The 19187-nt window shown below is 39.3% G+C and overlaps 1 protein-coding gene across 4 annotated transcripts in view; it reads right to left on the bottom strand.

Moving 5' to 3' along the window:
- LOC109044943 (kelch-like protein 33) overlaps positions 1-16994 on the bottom strand; it is a 74849-nt gene extending 57855 nt beyond the window's left edge. For 3 of the 4 annotated variants that reach the window (XM_042726744.1, XM_042726746.1, XM_042726747.1), the window contains exons 1-7: positions 16770-16993; positions 15426-16162; positions 12459-12901; positions 2506-2628; positions 2302-2421; positions 1726-1976; positions 27-197 (exon numbers count right to left, since the gene is read on the bottom strand). In XM_042726744.1, coding sequence (XP_042582678.1) covers positions 27-197; positions 1726-1976; positions 2302-2421; positions 2506-2628; positions 12459-12901; positions 15426-16155 — 1838 coding nt within the window. In that variant the 5' untranslated portion in view covers positions 16156-16162; positions 16770-16993. Of the gene's footprint in view, positions 1-26; positions 198-1725; positions 1977-2301; positions 2422-2505; positions 2629-12458; positions 12902-15425; positions 16163-16769 lie in introns of all 4 variants that reach the window. The other variant, XM_042726745.1, reaches the window with a different exon arrangement.
- Between the last annotated feature and the right edge of the window lie 2193 nt (positions 16995-19187).

The following is a 19187-nucleotide window of genomic DNA, read 5'->3' as shown; positions in this document are numbered from 1 at the left end:
AGTGAACAGCAGTAGACTGTCTTTACCTCCAGGTGTTGTCCTCAGGTGTGTAGCACTCCACTGAGTCCAGACAGTTCACGTCATCACAGTTTCCGCCCAGGACAAACACCTTCCCTCTGTGACACACAGCAGCGAAGTAATCCCTGGGTCTGGACATGTCAGGAAGACGCTCCCATCTGCCCTGAGCAGGATCAAATCTGCACAAGGACACACACACTAGATGATTTCTGCTTCTCTCGATTAAGCAATCATCTGTGATATTTGCCCACAGGTTATTCATATGGAAATCATTTCATTTTCATTTGACATTTGCCTTTTTAAAATTAAAACTTTAATCTGGACTGTTTGCTGTTTAGCATCTTTCTTGTTTTCAGAGGTGGAAAGTAACGAATTACATTTACTCGCGTTACTGTAATTGAGTAGCTTTTTTGTGTACTTCTACTTTTTAAAGTAATTTTTAAAATCTGTAATTTTACTTTTACTTAAGTATATTTTGTTTAAAGTATTGTACTTCGCTACATTATAAAACACATTAATTACTGAGTAAAAAAAATCCCTCGCTGGAAACTACTGCAGTAAATAATGGGCAGGAGGGCAAACTGGCGCTAAAATCACAAGAAAGATGCAGACGGACAAAACAGGCGTTAGTGGTGCAGACACCGCTGAAAACGAAACCCCGTCATATTCTGAAGTTGAACTCGAAGGAAATGAAGTGAACCTTTGGCCATATTTAAGCTCTATTATGCAGTGTAAGCTGTGCTTGCCGAGAGAGACCAAACTAGCAACTTATAAAATCTCGACATCAACCCTTCGCAAGCATGTAGAGGTAAGATAAATAATTGCATCGCTGCATTGGTGGTTAAAATGAAGCTTTGACATTTTAGCAAGAGGTATTGCACAAATTAGCCAAAAAGATAGTGGTGCGGAGTGTGCGATATATATCGTTTGCGATAATATCATAATTGTTGTTTTAATGATGTGCGCGCGCATTTATAGTGCGTTCTTTCACTGTGTGATTCAGTCTTGTAAAATACATTTAGAATGATCACAAAATTGAAGATATAGGGGCAGAAGATTTACATATTTATATCATTTCATATAGCTAGTAAATCAAAATCACACAAAGAATGCCGGCTTTTTCATGATTTTATATATATATAGGCTATATATATATTTTTTACAACAGGTCAGTAAATAAGTTAATTAAGAGACCTGCGTTTTAGACACCATATTGCCTGTTTTTGCTCTATTTTTACAACAAAAAATAATTCCAAACACAGCCACCAAAGCACAGTTTTCCCTCCGGGAACTGAGTTTGACACCCTTGGCCTGTCCCATTTTTGCTTCCCTCCCACTGTTAAAATGTAACTAAGTAACTTTTACTCTGAGTAAATTTTAAATGAGTTACTTTTTACTTTTACTTGAGTAGATTTTTAGACTGGTACTTTTACTTGTACTTAAGTAAAATTTCATTAATGTAATGGTACTTTTACTTGAGTAGAATATTTTTGTACTCTTTCCACCTCTGCTTGTTTTAATAGAAAAATGTTAACATAACAGCTAGTATTACGAATTTGACTGGTTTAACTTTTGAGTGAAGTTTTTGTACCAGTCTTCATAATACAGCATGTCAATGACCACAATCTTTACAATAAATCAAGTAGCTAGATGAGGTAAAATCAGCTGTGGCTGTGTGCAAACACAAGATGAACCAAACACCCTCACCTCAGAGTAGTCTTCAGTATGTCCAGGGCACCGTAGTACTTCCGGCCTCCGAGGATATAGAGTGTGTTGTTGAGGACACACACACAGTGGCGAAAGCGTGGCGGCTCGGGGAGGTCTGCTAAAGGTCTCCACTCGATGGTTCGGATGAGTCCCTCTCCGCACATGAAGTGCTGGGCAAACCACAGGCACAGGTTCGGCTCTCGACGCTCGAAATTTTCATTCACACAATCTCCACCAACGAGCACCAAAACCTAACGCAAATTCAAGAGAAACACGCTGATATCATGATATCACTGATACACAACTAATATCATGATGCTAAAATGATACTTTGCATATAATTGTCCACATTTAGCATTTTGCCAGGGCGATAGTTTACAATTGGTGATGATATAAACAATAAAGCCAACTGGTTTTGATTTTTTGATTAGGAAGTTAAATAAGGGAAGTGAATTGGTTGTGTGTAGACTATAGAATTGTGATGAAATTACGAGTTTTGCTTTTTTATTGATTTTATGTAATAACTGTATTTTTCAGCTGTGTTTATTAATGAGATGGCAGCTGTCTGTGATGTACCTGGTTCGGTGTTCGTGGTTTGCAGTCTGATGTTCTCCGATCAGCATGCAGGAGATTTTTCACAGTTTCCAGCGCTGTTTTCCCTCCTGAACTCCTGAGCAGCAGCTTGCAGTCCTGCACCTGTTAAAGGAGATTTGGTGGACATTATGGAGCTTTAAAGAAAACAAAGTGAGAGACTGTCCACGCAGAAGTGCTGTATTGCACCTCCTGCAGCTCCTCTGGTCTCATGAGAGCGAACCGAACGCTGTGCATCAAGCGTGAGAGATGAGACAGTCTCCGGTCTTTATCAATCTCCACCCAGTTCACCACGGCTCTGAACACGGCCAGCTGTCGGGAGAGAGAGAGGGAGAGAAGGAGAGGTTTGACAGAACTTTATTTGAAAAAAAAAACATTTCATAACAATCTTCGCATTAACAACTTACATAATAAATATAAAATGTAAAAATTCAAACCCAAATGTCCATCATGAACCATACACAAAACATCAACACATTTTTGGAAAGTCCAGTTCTCTTCTCATGTCTGATGGAAATCCTTGTCCAGTATTTTTTCTATAGCCACTTGGTAATGTATTTACAATTTCTTCCCCCAACTTTTCAGTCAAGCGCGAGGACTTTAAACCTGTTACTTCTTTCAGAGTTTCCACTGATTCCCATCGGTCATTTTTCAAAAGTTGTCCCAGCTTCACAATGCCATGCCTTTGTAAACATGCACACACACTTACAGATGACAAAAGTCTTATCTGTGCCACTGGGTTAAAAAACAACGGTTCCTCCTGTATTCATCTCCTGGGTTCGTCAACATCTCTTTCCTCTTTAAAAACAGTTCTCCAAGAGTGCAACATTGACCGATAAAAAGATGTAAACCCGGACAGGTTAATTTTTTCCAGTTCCATTAAAAACAGATGTCTATCTAATTTAAGACCACCTGCTTTTTGTAGAATCATTTTTGCAGTCTGAGACCAAGCTAAGTTTTTATGATACAGGAATCTCTGTGCTGCTTGTATTCTGAAAGCACAGATCTTAATCCGCACATCCACCAGACCTTGACTCCCTCATAAACGGGAAGGTAGAGTGCTGCTGCACGAATCCAGTGTTCTTCACTCCAAAAAAACTCCACAAATGTCCTCTTTATTTTACAAAACAATTCTTCTGGTGGCTATAAGTCAATAAGTCTATGCCACAAAGTTGAGGTAGCCAAGTTATTTACAACCAGAACTCTTCCTCTGTATGACATTAGCGGTAACAGCGCTTTCCACTTGAACAATCTGGCAGACACCTTTTCCAGCATTCCCTCCCAATTTTTATTCTGAAATAGTTTATTTCCTAAAAAAAAAAAACACCTAGCATTTTTAACCCATCTCTAACCCACAACAATCCACCAGGTAATTTTGGAGATCCTTGCCCACTTTTCCACTGACCAATAATAAGTCCCTCACTTTTTTTCCCAGTTTACTCTTGCTGATGATGCTTTCTCATAGTGTCCAATAGCTTTAATTAATATATTAACATCATTTTGGTCAGAAATAAAAACAGTAACATCATTAGCATAAGCTGATATCGATATTCTGTACATATTATTTACATCAGGAAAATAAATTCCACTGAGATTTCTTCTTAGTCTGCACAACAGTGGCTCAATAACAAGGCTATATAATTGTCCCGAAAGTGGACATCCTTGCCTAATTCCTTTTAATACAGGAACTGGTGCACTCAACCCTCCACCAGCTTTCACAATCGCAAAAACTTTAGAATGTAGCAGTTATATGTATGATATAAAACGTCTCAGGTTACGAATGTAACCATGGTTCCCTGAGTAGGGAACGAGACACTGCGTCCTCTAGGGGTCGCTATGGGGAACACCTCGTCGTGACCCGTGTCTGAAGCATACAAATGAAAAAACACCAACGAGTTGGCCGGCGACAGCCTCTGACGTTACTACCGGTGTGACTATAAAAAGGCACCGGGATAAAACGTCATTCACTTCTTCGTCTGAAGCTTGCGTCCGAAGCATGGCAGGGAGCTAGAGGACGCAGTGTCTCGTTCCCTACTCAGGGAACCATGGTTACATTCGTAACCTGAGACGTTCCCTTTCAACTGCGTCCTCTAGGGGTCGCTATGGGGAACAGTATACCCACGCCGCCATGCTGAGGGGAGTGCAGGCCAGAATCATGGCGAACACTAAGTACCAACTCTATCATTTCAATGGGAGTTGCCCCCGGGACGTTTAGACGGCTGTCTGTGACAATACCCTTACGGCCAAAGGCCTAAGCTACATACCCAACTTAATTGTTAGGGCCTCGGCCCGGTGGCAGAGCTAAAGTCTTGGAATCAGGAAAGATTCCTTTAAAGGGATACGGCTAGGAACCTAGCATTTTATACTAAGTCCTGCCTGTCACACAGGGGCTACAGCTTGCTTCCTCAAAAGCTTGCTGAAGGAGCTGTCTCAACAGATCTCCAGTAGCAACACCCTGTTTAGATAGGTATCCGAGGATACATGGGTGGAGTGGCGCCCAAGATGAACGGGGCTTTTTACCAATTCAAGAAAGGGCACGAAGCAACCGCGCGAAGCCCCACCATATAGGATTTTAGAAAGAACGCAGAGCACTAGCGTGCGAACTTACCACAGTGTGGATTTCAGAAAGTGTGCAAAGACTTCACGTGCACACTTACCATCTCATGGATTTTCAAATACTGTTCTAAGGAGGGGCTCTCGTGGCACTCTGATAGAGCAGCTCATAGATGAAATGGTTTCACATTTCAAATACAGCTGGAGCGCTCTGGGGAAAAACAGCAAACTCAATCTCATATGAGAAGAGAACTCCGAATTCAGAGTAGCGCGCTCATAGGCGACCCTTTTTGTAACAGGGGAACGCTGCTAAACTACCACGAGAATCGCCCAAATAGCCCCTCATATTGAGGGGAGCGATGCTTGAAGTGTATAAATGAATTCACACTGGCTGAATGGAGCCCAAGGAACCAAGGTCTAATCATCTCAAGAAAGGAAACGAGGCGGAGCGCGTAACCCTTACCATACAGGATTTTTAGAAAGTGCGCATAGTCTTACGTGCACACTTACCACTTACGTGGATTTAGAAAGTGCGCAAAGTTTTCACGTGCACACTGACCACCATGTGGTCTCCAGAAAGTACACAGAGCTTAGCGTGTGTACTTATAAGTTCCTAAGCATCGCAGAGGCGCTGAACCGCACGGGCGAGGCAAGCTCGTTAATCTTGTACACCTCTGGCGAGGGGAGCATCACCTGAGGCAGTGTATACAGGAAGTCTTCTGTAACTACCACCTCCACTTCCCGCTGGATGCGATAGCACCATTAAGCAGCCAGGAGGCCCCTCAGGGTGACCTGGCTGGACATCCATGAAATTCCCTGCAGTGCTGTCTGATGATCAGCGAGGCTCCCGCAGAAAACCTGTGATCTCGGTCGCCTAAACCAGAGCACAAGGCCGGACGGCCGGTGCTGACGAGTGTTTAGTACACGCCGTAACTGCTTAGCACTGTAAAGGAAACTCACAGAAAAAAAAAACTTTATTAGTAGGACACATAACCACCAGCAATTTTTCATAAACATATACAGAAGGGTACATACTCACCCACCCTGCTGTACTGGAGCCCCGCATAAGGGGAGCCTCCTTTAGTCCGGACCATCAGTAAGGTGGTTACTATGAACATAGAACCAGCCAAAACATCATAGGTCCAGCATAGGAGACTGATATGTTCGAGAATTTTCCACCTAACCTCGATCACGTGGAGAGCTGGTGGTTACAGGGGAATTAGGCAGGGGAGGATAAAAACAGAAATGACCACCCAAAGGGATTGAGTAGCTACTTAGGTATTGCTCTGATTCGGACGAGTACGCTGCCTCGTCTGAATCACATCCCTCAGGTCCTGCTTATGTCCTCGTGACCCACGATTCCTCTTACCCCTACCCGCAGGCGGGGGGGGAGCGCTAGCCGCATCACTAGCCTTCTGCGCCCGTCTTTGATCCTCAGACCTAGACGGGCCAGGACCCCTATGTTGTTCGGGCTCGGACCTGGACCTTTGTGGAATGAAGGATTTAAAGGCAGCCGAGCGTGTCCTTGCCTCCCTGAACTTCTCGACCACCGTCTCGATGGAGGTACCGAAAAGTTCAGAAGGCGAGACCGGAGCATCGAGAAAGAAAGCCCCTTTCCTTCCTCCCGATGTCTGCCAGGTTCACCCACAGATGTCTCTCCGTTACCACCATGGCTGCCATAGACCTACCCATGGCAGAGGCAGCCTGCTTGGTAGCACGGAGAGAGAGGTCTGTGGTGCGGCGCAGCTCGGCTACCTGGTCAGCTGAAAGGCCCTCGCCTTTATCCAGGTCCTTCAGCAGATCAGCCTGATAAGCCTGAAGCACTGCCATTGTGTGCAACGAAGCCACAGCCTGACCTGCTGCTGCGTATGCTCTGCCATTTAAGTGGGGATGTATCCTGTAGGGGCTTAGATGGCAAAGAGGGAGGTTTAAGAGAGGATGTTTCCCCCCAGAGAGATAGCTAGCCAGCGTCTCTTCTACAGGGGGCATCTTCTCATAGCCGCTTTCGCGCATCCCCTCGATGTTGGCATAACTCGTATGCTGAAACCGATGGATGCGAGAAGAAAAAACGGCCTCTTCCATTCTTTTTCGATTTCTGTGTGTAAATCAGGCAAAAATGGAAGGCTCACCTGGGCTGGAGGGCTATGGTCAGACAAATAATGCTCGTCGAGGCGACCACGCGGCGTCACTTTGCTGGCACGCTTCCATGGCAAGTCCAACTTTGCCGTGGCGCGCTCCATAACCTCTAACAGCTCAGCATACGCAGGGCAGGAAGATTGAGAAGGCTCAGCCTCAGCTTCTTCACCCTCAGACATCTCCTGCTCTTCCTGGGCAGAACCCAGCAGAGCACTAACTTCAGTATCAGAAAGTGTTAATGACAACACATCTTCTTCCTGAAGTTCACTCTCGTCTGCCGCCGAAGAGCGTGAAAGGGAAAGTCCCTCTCTAAACTCCTCAGCGAGATCCACCTGCGATCCCCACGAGCTCATTCTCCTCCGTGCCTCAGCAGCGGCGGGTCCTGAACCGCGGGAAGCAGATGGCTGTCCCTCTTTTCTCTCTCAGAGAGACAGACGAGAGCGGAGCTTTTTCATAGAAAAACGCTCGCAATGCACGCAAATCGCCCCCTCAAGGACGTCGTGTGCTTGCTCTTCGCCCAAACAAAAGACGCAAAGACTGTGTGTGTCATCAGGTGTCAAATAACGCCGACACGGATGTACACACTGCCTAAACGCCTTGCTAGTGGATGCCATGATAATTACAGAGAAAGATCGCTCTTACCGTGGTCGTTTCTCAGATGCACGCTTCAAACAAAACAGTCAGTGAAGACGAAGAAGATGAATGACGTGTTTTCCCGGTGCCTGTTTTATAGTCGCACCGGTAGTGACGTCAGAGGCTGTCGCCGGCCAACTCGTTGGTGTTTTTCATTTGTATGCTTCAGACACGGGTCACGACGAGGTGTTCCCCATAGCGACCCCTAGAGGACGCAGTTCGAAGTTCCCTTGAAAGGGAATCTTTCCCAAACCCCAAATTCCTTAAAACCTCAAAAAGATATGTATGATTAACCCTATCGAAAGCTTTCTCTTGGTCTAACGAAAGCACACCCAGGTCAGCGTTATTAAATTGATTAAAATCAATTACATCTCTTAACCAAAAAATAAAAATAAAAAAATTGTCCATAATTGATCTATTAGGGATACAGTTGATTTATATGAACCAATAATTCCAAAGTATGTTTCAGCCTATTTGCTTAACATTTTGAAAATATTTTATAGTCCATGCACAGTAAAGAGACAGGTCTCCAGTTCTTTAGAAGGTATAAATCCCCCTTTTTAGGTAGCAAAGAAAGGACTGCCCTTGTAGGAAGTAACTTGTTCTTTATACTCTCTAATAATACTTCATATAAGTCATTTTCTAGTACATTCCAGAATGACTGATAAAACTCTGCTGGTAAGCCATCAATTCCAGAAAAAACGTCCATTTGATAACTGTCTCATTGCTTCAGTAATCTCCTGAAACGTAATCAGTTCATCTAAAGAATTTTTCTGTTAATTTGTCAGCTTTGGTAGATCACTCAACAAATCAGAAGCACATTCAGGATCACAATACTAAGCACCATACAAGCCCGTATAAAAGTTAACTGCCAGTTTCCTTATTTCCACTGGGTCAGATGTTATGACCCCATCAGGCAGGCGGAGATGATACATTTGCTTTTGCAGGAAGGTTAAAGAAATATGAAGAAGGAGCATCCATGTCTTTAATGGAACAAATCCTTGCTCTTATTAATGCTCCCTTCACTTGTTCTTGTAATAATGAGCCAAGTTCCGTCTTTTTTTTCAGATGCTCATTTTGTACATTTCCATCATTGTTATTATTCATTAGCATATTCTCCAAAGCTTGCATATCTCTTTGAAGTTTTTGTTTAGCTGTTTTCACCACAGAAGTAGAATATTAACTATAATGTTAATAAAAAAAAAATTATATTTGCTTTACCAACCTCCCAACACATACACAGATCTTCAAAATAATCTTTTTTTTTTTTTTAACTTCCAGTCATTCCAAAATAATTTAAAATTTTCACAAAATAAAGCATCCTGCAATAGTTTAATATTAAAATGCCAAAAATAATTTGGCTTTGACGTTCTTTTCATGTTCAAACCAAACAATATCAAATGATGATCGGAAAACCCAACAGGTAAAATAGAAACATCCATAATTTTATTATTCCATTCTTTACGAATATAAAATCTAATCTAGCTCCACTAACCCCAATATTAGACACTTTAAGCCAGGTATACTGTTTAATTCCTATATTTCTTCTTCTCCAAATATCTGTTAATTCAAACTCTTTTAAAATATTTGACAATACAGAACTGGATCCATGATAGGGTTCTTCTCCATTTCTATCTTTAATAAAATCAACAGTGCAATTCCAATCACTTCCAATAGTAGTGCAAACATTGCATCATTTTTTTTAATAGCATTCCTTAGCTTTAAAAAGTATTTCACACGCTCAGGTCCATTATTTGGTGCATAAACATTTATCAATACAAACACAGACCCCTCATATTCCACCTTTAACAGCAATATTCTTCCTTTTACAATTTCTTCTACAACCAAAATATTAACATTCATTTCTTTAGAAAACAGAATGGCTATGCCATCACTTGTATTTGTCCCATGACTTAAAACACTATTCCCTCCCACCATCTATTCCATTCAGATTCATTGTCTAAATTTGTGTGTTTCTTGTAAGAAAACTACATTTATCTTTTTAATACTCTAAATACTCTTAATAACTCTAATATCACTGCCAATTTACTTCCATCTCTTACCCCATTTATATTTAAAGAGCTCACCCTCAACAGCACCATAGAAAGGAAAAATAAAAAAAAAAAATATATGAAGAGGACAGACTAACTTCCATTTCACTAACCTGTGTGCCTTTTATGCCCGATGTCCCCGCACTCAAAACATTTCATGCTTCCAGTGTTCGCATAAATAACATACGCTTTCCCTTAATGCAACACTCTGAACATTATATCCAACTCTGATTAATTTAAGAACATAAACACCCGTCGCCGAAAAAACATAACATGTTTCAGAGCGGCATTTTTACTAGGGCTTGCATAGACTAGTCGAGTAGTCGAGTGATCGACCACTTCAAACACCAGTCGGCGCTATTGGACACAATCGACTACTCGAGCATGCATTAACCATAATGCATGCACAGAGTTTGCAAGAACGACGTGAATTTTAGGATTACAATATTGCGTGTAGCTGTCACTTTCTATGACTTTATCTATGTTGCATGTAAAATTAAAATAAGTAATGTAATAATTAGGGGTGTGCCCGAAGCCGAATACCTTATTCGGAAAGGCACGGATAATGGTTTTAAAAACGAATAATGGACAAGGAATAATTCTGCCTGAATATACAGCTGAAGCTGGCACAGTCCGGTGTTTGCTAGATAACAGTTGAGCCAGGGGATCAGCGCAATATTATACAAAGAACTCTAAAGTCACGCAATAGAGTGTGTAGTGAATGAATGTTTTGAAAACTTTATGAATGAAAAGAGCGCAAATCAAACATTGCTGTTGCCTCTCCGTGCATCTCTCAGAAATCAGAGCTTGGCAAGAGTAATATCACCTATAAAATAATACATCATACACATTCTATTATTTGTATATATTTAAAAGGCAATGATTTAAACTTTAGGCTACGATATGATACGAATGAATGGAATAAGCACAGCGCGGTCACCAATCAAACAGCCGCATTGTGCGTCTCAGTCTCTCAAAAACCAAACCAGTTCTCTCTAAGAGTAGGCTAATAATCAACTTAGATACAGATACATTTTCTATTTGTCCTACATGTTTGCATCTTTATCTTTTGCTGGTTTGCGAGGCACACACACATTTGTTTAGTGAAGTTCAAAAAAAGTGTCGCTTAAAGAGTTCTGCGTAATGAAAATGTGCGCATTGAATTAATTCAGTCGAGTTCAAATCATCACTAAACGTTTGTCATGACATCTCTCTGCTTGCATGATAAATATATTTTTAGAAATTAATAATTATTTTAGTTTAACACGGCATACTTGTTCAGTGATAACTATGAAAAAAAAAGATAGTCATAACGGTCTTATCAAGTAACTGTACAACGTTTCACCTGGTTTTATCCGGATGCAGATAAGAATAATTTTGTGATTGTTACAGATACAAATACAGATACAAATACAAATACTTGCAGTTACATGAAAATTTAAATATGTAATGTCAGAATTATAAAGTTTTGACGATTTACATATGTAATTGTTGCATCAAGCTATGAATTAATAAGCGTTTATTGATAAGAACTATTTAATGTCTTTTCATTTACAATAGCATGAACCACGAGTAGTCGAGTAACTTGAGTATTTTTTAAATAAGAAATCGACTAGCAGAAATCAGTAGTCGTGCAACCTCTAATTTTTACACACCTATGGAATCATCTTAATTTCACTAGCCAATTTACCATGTCGCGATAAAGCCTTCTCAGTTTCATCATTCCGAATAAAAGGAGGCACATTGGATATCATAACTCTAATCATCGGAGTAACAAGCGGTGAAATTATAAGAAAATCGCCACTTACAACAATTCTGTCTCTTACCAACCGGTTAACTATATCTTTCTTCTCGACAAACACCACTACTGCTTCATACATCCTGGATGCCGAAGTAATGTTTTCATATCCAACTTTTTCTCTGATTGCTAGCAGCACATCTTCGACAGTAACTCCCTGCACCGGTACACAACTGACTCCATGGCGGAGCGACACAGGTAATGCCACCTGGATGAGCTGCTGCCATTGCTGCTCTTTTCATGCTGATACAGCCATTCAGAAAGTAACAATGCATTTGACATTTCCATTTATACTGTTTAAATTAGTGGATGCTTTTCCTGAAATAAGTGATTGTAGAGTGACAGGAACTTGAAAACTGCATCAATGTGAAGTTCCAGAATTGCTTAGAAAGACGCAGATATGTAGGCTAGGTGAGACAGAAAGAGAAAGGCTGGTTTATATAGAGAGTCCAGCACATTAATGAAACATTTAATCAAAATGTAACTACAGGTTAACTTCACAATCACAGTGTAGCTTTGTACAAATTTTTTTGTTGGTGGTGGTGTTGTTGACTGTTTGTTTTGTTTTTTGTTTGTTTCCTTTTCTAAGCTGTATCACATTTTTTAATTTGTTGAATTTATTTGAAATAAATTTAATTGTGGCTTAATTTTCTGCCTTTTATTTATTGTACTTTTATAAGCAGTATTAATTTCCACAAATAAGATTCCTTAAATTGGTTTTATTTACTTTTTAGTTTACATTTTATTGAAAATTAATTGTATTTTTTCCTTGAGTTTCTGCCTATTATTTCTTGAACTTTTATAAGCAGCTTTAATTTCCACAAATATTATTTCCTGGATAGATTTTATTTATTAGTTTATTAAAAACAAACAAATATAATTTATTTTCCGCTTGAGTTTATTTCTTTCTCTTTTTTATGAATTTTATTTAAATATAATTTAATTTTGGGTTGTAGTTCTTCAGAGTTTACCTCACTGTCTGCATTGAGCACATCTCTCTCCAGGAGACGCTGCAGCTGGACGAAGGGCAGATCCTTGAACTTCTCCCCATCTGCGACCCTCTGAAAGTGGGCTAAAACATAGTCCTCTGCCCGTCTGCCCAGATCCTCCAGACTGTAGGCTTCAGCCAAGGCCAGAATATCCAGGCAAGATGTTTCATCCATATTATCCTGCAGGAAGTTTAAGCACAGCGCCAGCGCCCCCTGCAGCTGAAACTGTGAAGCTGCTTCTGTCAGATCCCACACATTCCTGCAGCTCAGGTTCAGCTGGCCAGAGTAAATGAAGTCCAGCAGATCGCACAGCACCCATGACATCACGCCGCGCAGTAACACCACACCCTCACCTGACTCCCGTAACCCTCCGCAGAGCAGAGCGCGAAAGTAGTCCGCACCTGCTGCTAATATGACACGATGAGCTAGAAGAGAATATTCAAGGATAAATATAGATATGACATAAATGACTTTATGCACAATTATAAATGCTGCAGACAAAATTGAAAAGTTTAACTGCACACTGATTTGTTTTCTAAAAAATAGATTATACATGTCAACTATGATATAATCAGCAAATGTGAATTTATTTTAAAGACCCCCCCCCCCCCACCCCCCAAAAAAAAAAAAGTATTCTTTGCATTTTATTCCTGTAACAACTATAGTAACAACCAAAAGAACTGTGGCAATAAGAATAACAATTTGGCTTAGTGCGATATGCTGCATATGCTATGCTATTTTGTTTAGCATTGTTTTAGAAATATACCTTCTATTCTTAGGAAAATGCCAGAGATGGATTGAAGAGCGCAGACAAATCATATATTGTTGCAGCCATGTGTTTATTGTCTTTGCTTAGTCAGTCAAATCATTAATATCTTCATTTTATTCAGCTCAGTGTTATATTACTTCTGTGAGGCATTTTGAGATTTTGCACAAGGGCGCCCTCCGGCTGTGTGTGAATGGAAAAATTACGGTGGCCGAGAAGTGCAAAACAGATCACAATTCTGAAAACAAAATAACAAATTACAAATGCAAATGGAAGTCTAATAAACAAAATAACAATTCAGAAAGCACAACAACAATTCAGAAAACATTATAACATGTCAGAAAACACAATGACAAATTCCAAAACAAAATCAATCAGAAAACACAACGACAAATCAGGCAAACTGGAAGAGGTAGGTATAGTTTGAGACAGCGCCATTATACAGGAAGAACCAGCCAAGAACAGCAGAGTCATGGTAGAAAGTTCAGAAATCGTATAAAAAGTAGCTCAGTTTAAATGTATTGTATGAATTGCCCTTACAATGGAATAAAAAATACGGAGTGTCTATTTACACCTTGTTGGCAGAGGCTATGTACAGTAATTCCACCCTGCAACATGTGATTGGGATAGTCAACACTTTAAAAGCAACTGTGAATAATCAGCTCCAGTGGTGCAGATGGTTAAGCTCCTGCCATCGGCTATTTGATGTGATCGACCCAGGTTCCAGCCCTCCTTTTGCCAAACTTTTTTTCTCCCTCCCTTTTCAAATCTCGTATTAGCAATGGATTATATTCACACTAAGTGCAAATACCTATTTACACTGTTAAAATAGCCTGATTTTCTGCTATGTACACTACTTGTTGCAAATAGTGGCAATTATCTGCACTTCAGTATTGTAGTACATTATAAAACAGTATGCAATAATAATGTATTGAGTGCAAATTATAATTTTAATTCAAATTATTAAATGGATGCCACCTTATTGGTACAATAAATCCCTCCCTACGCCTAGCCTTACCCTACCCCACACATTACTTTTAACTTTTTGATTATTTCCTTAATTTTTATGAAAATAAATGCCTTTACGATGTGATACGAGATTTGAAAAAGGAGAAAAAAAAATCAGCAAAATGCGCGATCGAACCCGGGTCGATCACATCAAAAAGCAGACAACAAGCACTTAACCGTCTCCACCACTGGAGCCATTTATTCACAGGTGCTTTTAAAGTGTTGACCAGCCCAATCACACGTTGGAGAGCAGAATTACCACCAACAAGGCAGGCTATTTGCACTAAATGTAAATAGACACTCCGTATTTTTGATTCCAAACATTTAAACTGAGCTACTTTAATACCATCTCCGAACTTTCTACCACTGTTCTTCGGCTGGTTCTTCCTGTATACCTTGATTGACAGATGTCTCGTCCAGTCAGTGGTGAGTAATCCCGCGCTGTCTCAAACTATACCTACCTGTTTTCTGACTTATTTTGTTTTCAAATTTGTCATTGTTCTTACATACAATTTAATAATATCTAAAAAATTATTATTTTTTTCACAAAAATAATATTTTTTTCACACTATATAATTTTTCCAACAAAAAAAAAAATGGGTAAAGATAATATTTCTTTCAAAACAAATTTGAAGTAAATGTATGATATTCCATATGTTGTTCTCCAGTTTACAGAAGTTTACAGGATATATATTTTTTTTTGTTGTTGTCGTTGTTCTTAAATCACATCCCTGTAATTTTTTTTTTCATTTTAATTTTTGCTTTTTCATAATATTTGAATATTGTATGTAATAAAACAATAGACTTTGACATCATAATTGTACTGCACTGTCATTTTAAATTTTACTTAAGCATTCCTCATTTATGCTTATTCAGTTATTTCGCATCGTGTAAAATCGTAGTTTCAGCATAGCTAGCTTTTATAGTAACTTGTAGTGTAGCTAACTACTTTTTCAGAAGAGTAGCTTGACTGTAGCTATAATCAAGCTTAAATGCACCCTTTACCTGAATTCTAATATTTATTCATATTCTTTCAGCACCATTTATTTTTGGTAGAGTATCTGGCCTCAAGACTAAATGTAATATTTAATTTTGTTTATTACCTATTAATTTTAATTGCTATTAGTTTAATTATATTATTTCTGTTTAGCTTGAATTTCAGATCTCTCTGTTACCAGGGAAACGGTCTCCACTGTCTGTCTGTATGATGACATCACAGCCAATGTTTCTCTCCCACAGTGTTCGGATGAACCTCAGGCTTCTTTCTCTCTCTTCGCTCCCGCTGACCACAACATCTTTGCCACACAGTCGCTCGAGTCTCTCTGCCCCTAAACACCTACAGGCTTCCAGCACCTCATCCGTTTCTCCTCTGTCCACTTCTCCACTGTAGCTGAAGTCCAGTACAGCCTTCAGTCCTGCAGGAGTCACCCGTCCTCCATCCAGCTCCACTTCCTTAAGCCCCGCCTCTCCAGATAACAGCCACGCCTCTGTCGTTTGACTGACAGCAGCCAGCACCAGTCGGTGAGCCTTGTGGGAGTTGCCCAGGAGTTTTAAACTGCAGTCCAGCAGAAGCCCCTCCTCCTTGAGTCCTCGCAGTGAGGCGAAGAGAGCGTCGCAGTGTGTGGGAAACACAAAGGGGCGGAGCTCCGGGTCAAAGAGAGGCTCTACAGGAGGAGGTTTTCTGAAAGTGGGCGGGGAATGGGTTGATGTGGGAGGAGTTGGAGGGACGATTGACTTTTTTTCTCTAACATTTCTTTTTAGACTTGATGATGCGATGTGACTTCCAGCTTCCTTTTCTCTTCTGTCTTCACCTGCTGCATGTCTGCTTTTCACAGAAGACTGGGGATGAATGGACTTATCTGCTACCTTTTTCTCTAGTTTCCCTCTGGTTTTGTACTGAGACATTGGAAACCTATCAAAAGTATGGACACATTCAGTTAATTCAGCTAAGCATTTCTAACAAAGAAGTGCCACTGTTGCCTCTGCTATCAGGAAGATGCTGCAAAAAAGTAAGCAGTACCACACAGTTTCAACGCTGATAATAAATCATCATATTAGAATGATTTCTGAAGGACACTGAAGACTGGAGTAATGGCTGATGAAAATTCAGCGCTGCATCACATTATTCAAATTATATTTTAAAGTATATTAAAACAGGAAACCAATATTAGAAATTGCAATAATATTTCAAAATATTACAGTAGTGTTCCAATTTTTAAGCACACGGTCCAGCATACTTTATCTTTCACAAAGTTAATAAGCAACTTCTATTTAGCAGTAATTTTAAAAAGGTTTTATTCATTGGCATTGATCTTGAGCACTGAGTCTTTATCATCGTGGTCATAATATCAGAGGTGACCCCACTGAAACACAATCTCTGTCTGCACAATCTCACAAGAGGCTCTTGAACATGAATAATGACTCTATGACACTCCCCTCATTACAGTTTAACCATCTCCAGCTCACCGTTATTTTTGTTGTTAATATCAGATATAACCTACTCGAAGCTTTGCACTTACCTTGAAACAGCTGCAGACTGCGAACGGGTTTACTTTCTGTGTAACGGTGGAAGAGAAAACTAAAGGTTGTTGTAAAAATGCTGTTTTAAGTCTGTTTGTGGTTCTTCGTATGACCCGAGCTGCAGTCACGTTACACGGCCGCCCGCTGTGCGTTTTTATTTGTGTTTGTTACTGATGGACTAATAATAGATTTTGGCTGCAGCGCGCGCAGTGTTATCATGACAGAGGCATGCGCGTGACCTGAGCGAAATAAAGAATAAAGAAAAGAACGGTAGTCTAATATAAGATAACATAAGATATAAGATAACTATAGTTAATCTCTTGAAAACACGTCTGCGTCATATTTCTACCTAAACTAAGGAGGAAAGAAAATTGCCTGCTTTATTTTAAAAAACATTTTATATTTTAGGGTCATTGCATTCGCATTAATGTATCGCGTCGGAGGTTTTTTATTTTTACTTTTTTTTTTTATTCTCATTTCACTGATGATTCTTGTTTTACATATTGTCCAGACCATGATTTTTAATCAATATTTATTATGTGAAAATGTGCGTTTTATAATATTTAGAATTGTTTTAAAATTGTAACAAATAGGCTAGTATGTAAGATTTGTTTCAATTTTGGTAAACGAAATGTATTGCCTTTTTATTGAAATGTACTGACACAGGTGTCTTTATAAACTCTGATTTATTATATGTTTCATATATATATCACTATTTGTTGGCCTACAGCATCAGGCGAATAGCATGTTCTTCCTAGTAATGAAATGAAATTAAATGAAAGTGTAAACGGTTTTGCACTTGCAACGATAGCCTACTCGAGTGAATGGACGCGAGCATCCACGTTTTAATAAAATGTTCTTAAAAGAGCTATGTCACGATAAGATACATTTCTCATGAAATGTTATGCAAAAATTAATCCTAGATCATATATTCAGTGCTGTGCTTAATTCCAGGAATTATCTGAACCGTTGTGGCACCCGTTTACAGGCCTACAGATGAGTCAGTCAGTGATGAGCAGTTAGCCAACACACTGAGGTTTTTATACAAATCTACGAGTGTGTGTGCGCGTAGACAGAATATGGTATATTGCACGGTTGTGTTATGTTAAAAGTTTCCTATCCAAGATCACTCGTTTCTTTACACAAGTGAACTTGAGACATCGAGGCCATAAAGTCTACGTTTGTGAAAAGAGTTTCTCCAAAAGATCGCGAAATCAGTAACAATAAAGTACAGTAGCCTACTTGTGTGTCTTTAGCTGTACATTTGCTTTTGTGTATATAAAAGCCTAAATACCATATTACTGTGTTGACTATATCATAAACTTTCAATCCTATCATAAAAAAAACTATATCAGTCTTTTTATATAAAGCCTTTTTTTAGCTTCTTATACACTCTTTCCATTTATCGTTGCATTCTGTGTAATGTAATATCAGTCTCATATTAAATGTCTTTATTTGGGTTAATGATTGAGCGGAACCAGTTGACACAGATACCGCTATCAGGAGAATCCGGAGAGGAAACGGAGCGCGCTTCACATCTCTCTGTTATCAATCACGCAGAAACCAGCGCTCGTGGGATGAGAGGAGATGATAACCGAAGACAAAACTCCAGAGCTGCTCAAAAGAAGATTAAATAATAATTCTGTAAGGTGGTGTTGTGGTCTATTTGTTCATTTTTATTTCACTCATTCAGGAATTAAGTTGCAAAGGAACAGGAGAACAGCCGCCAACCAGCTGAAAAAAAAAAAAAAAAACATAAAGTAAGTGGAGTAAAATCAAACCTCTTTTTTTCTTTTTACACATCTACTATTAGCCCAATAAAAATAAAGACATCTCTCTGTAAGGTTGATTAAAGCAGTAGAATTATTGGAAGTGGTTCAGAATCTACATCATGGTCTTTCTTTCTTTCTTTCTTTCTTTCTTTCTTTCTTTCTTTCTTCATTCTGTTGATTTTGGGTAAATTATATAAAATATAAAAATTTTCATTAAATTAAATAAATCATACAATGTATAAACATTCAAATATTTAAAATAAATAATATTAATGTGTGTGTGTGTTTATTTCTTTAAAAAGAAACATGCTTCAAAAATAAATAATAAAATTAGGTTTAGACCAGCTATTGCTTAAATGCATTATTTCTTTCTTTCTTTCTTTATTTTTGCGTTCCAGGAACAGCTGATATTCAGAGTTTTCTGGTGTACACATGGGTCAGCGCTTGTCTAAACGCAGGCAGGAGGGCACAGAGAGCTCGTCCCTGGGTCTCTTTTCAGTGAGTGAAGAGGCTTCTCCGCATTAAACAATACAACAATACGGCAGCGAGACTTTCAAACTCATGGTTATATGACAGAAGTATATAGACTAAGGAATAAGTCGAATCTAACAAAATAAAAATTGAGAATTCTGAGTTTGTCAATTT

This window comes from Cyprinus carpio, chromosome B7 (assembly GCF_018340385.1).
Source record: "Cyprinus carpio isolate SPL01 chromosome B7, ASM1834038v1, whole genome shotgun sequence".
Lineage (NCBI taxonomy): Eukaryota > Metazoa > Chordata > Actinopteri > Cypriniformes > Cyprinidae > Cyprinus > Cyprinus carpio.
This window is presented reverse-complemented; position numbering and strand designations above follow the sequence as displayed.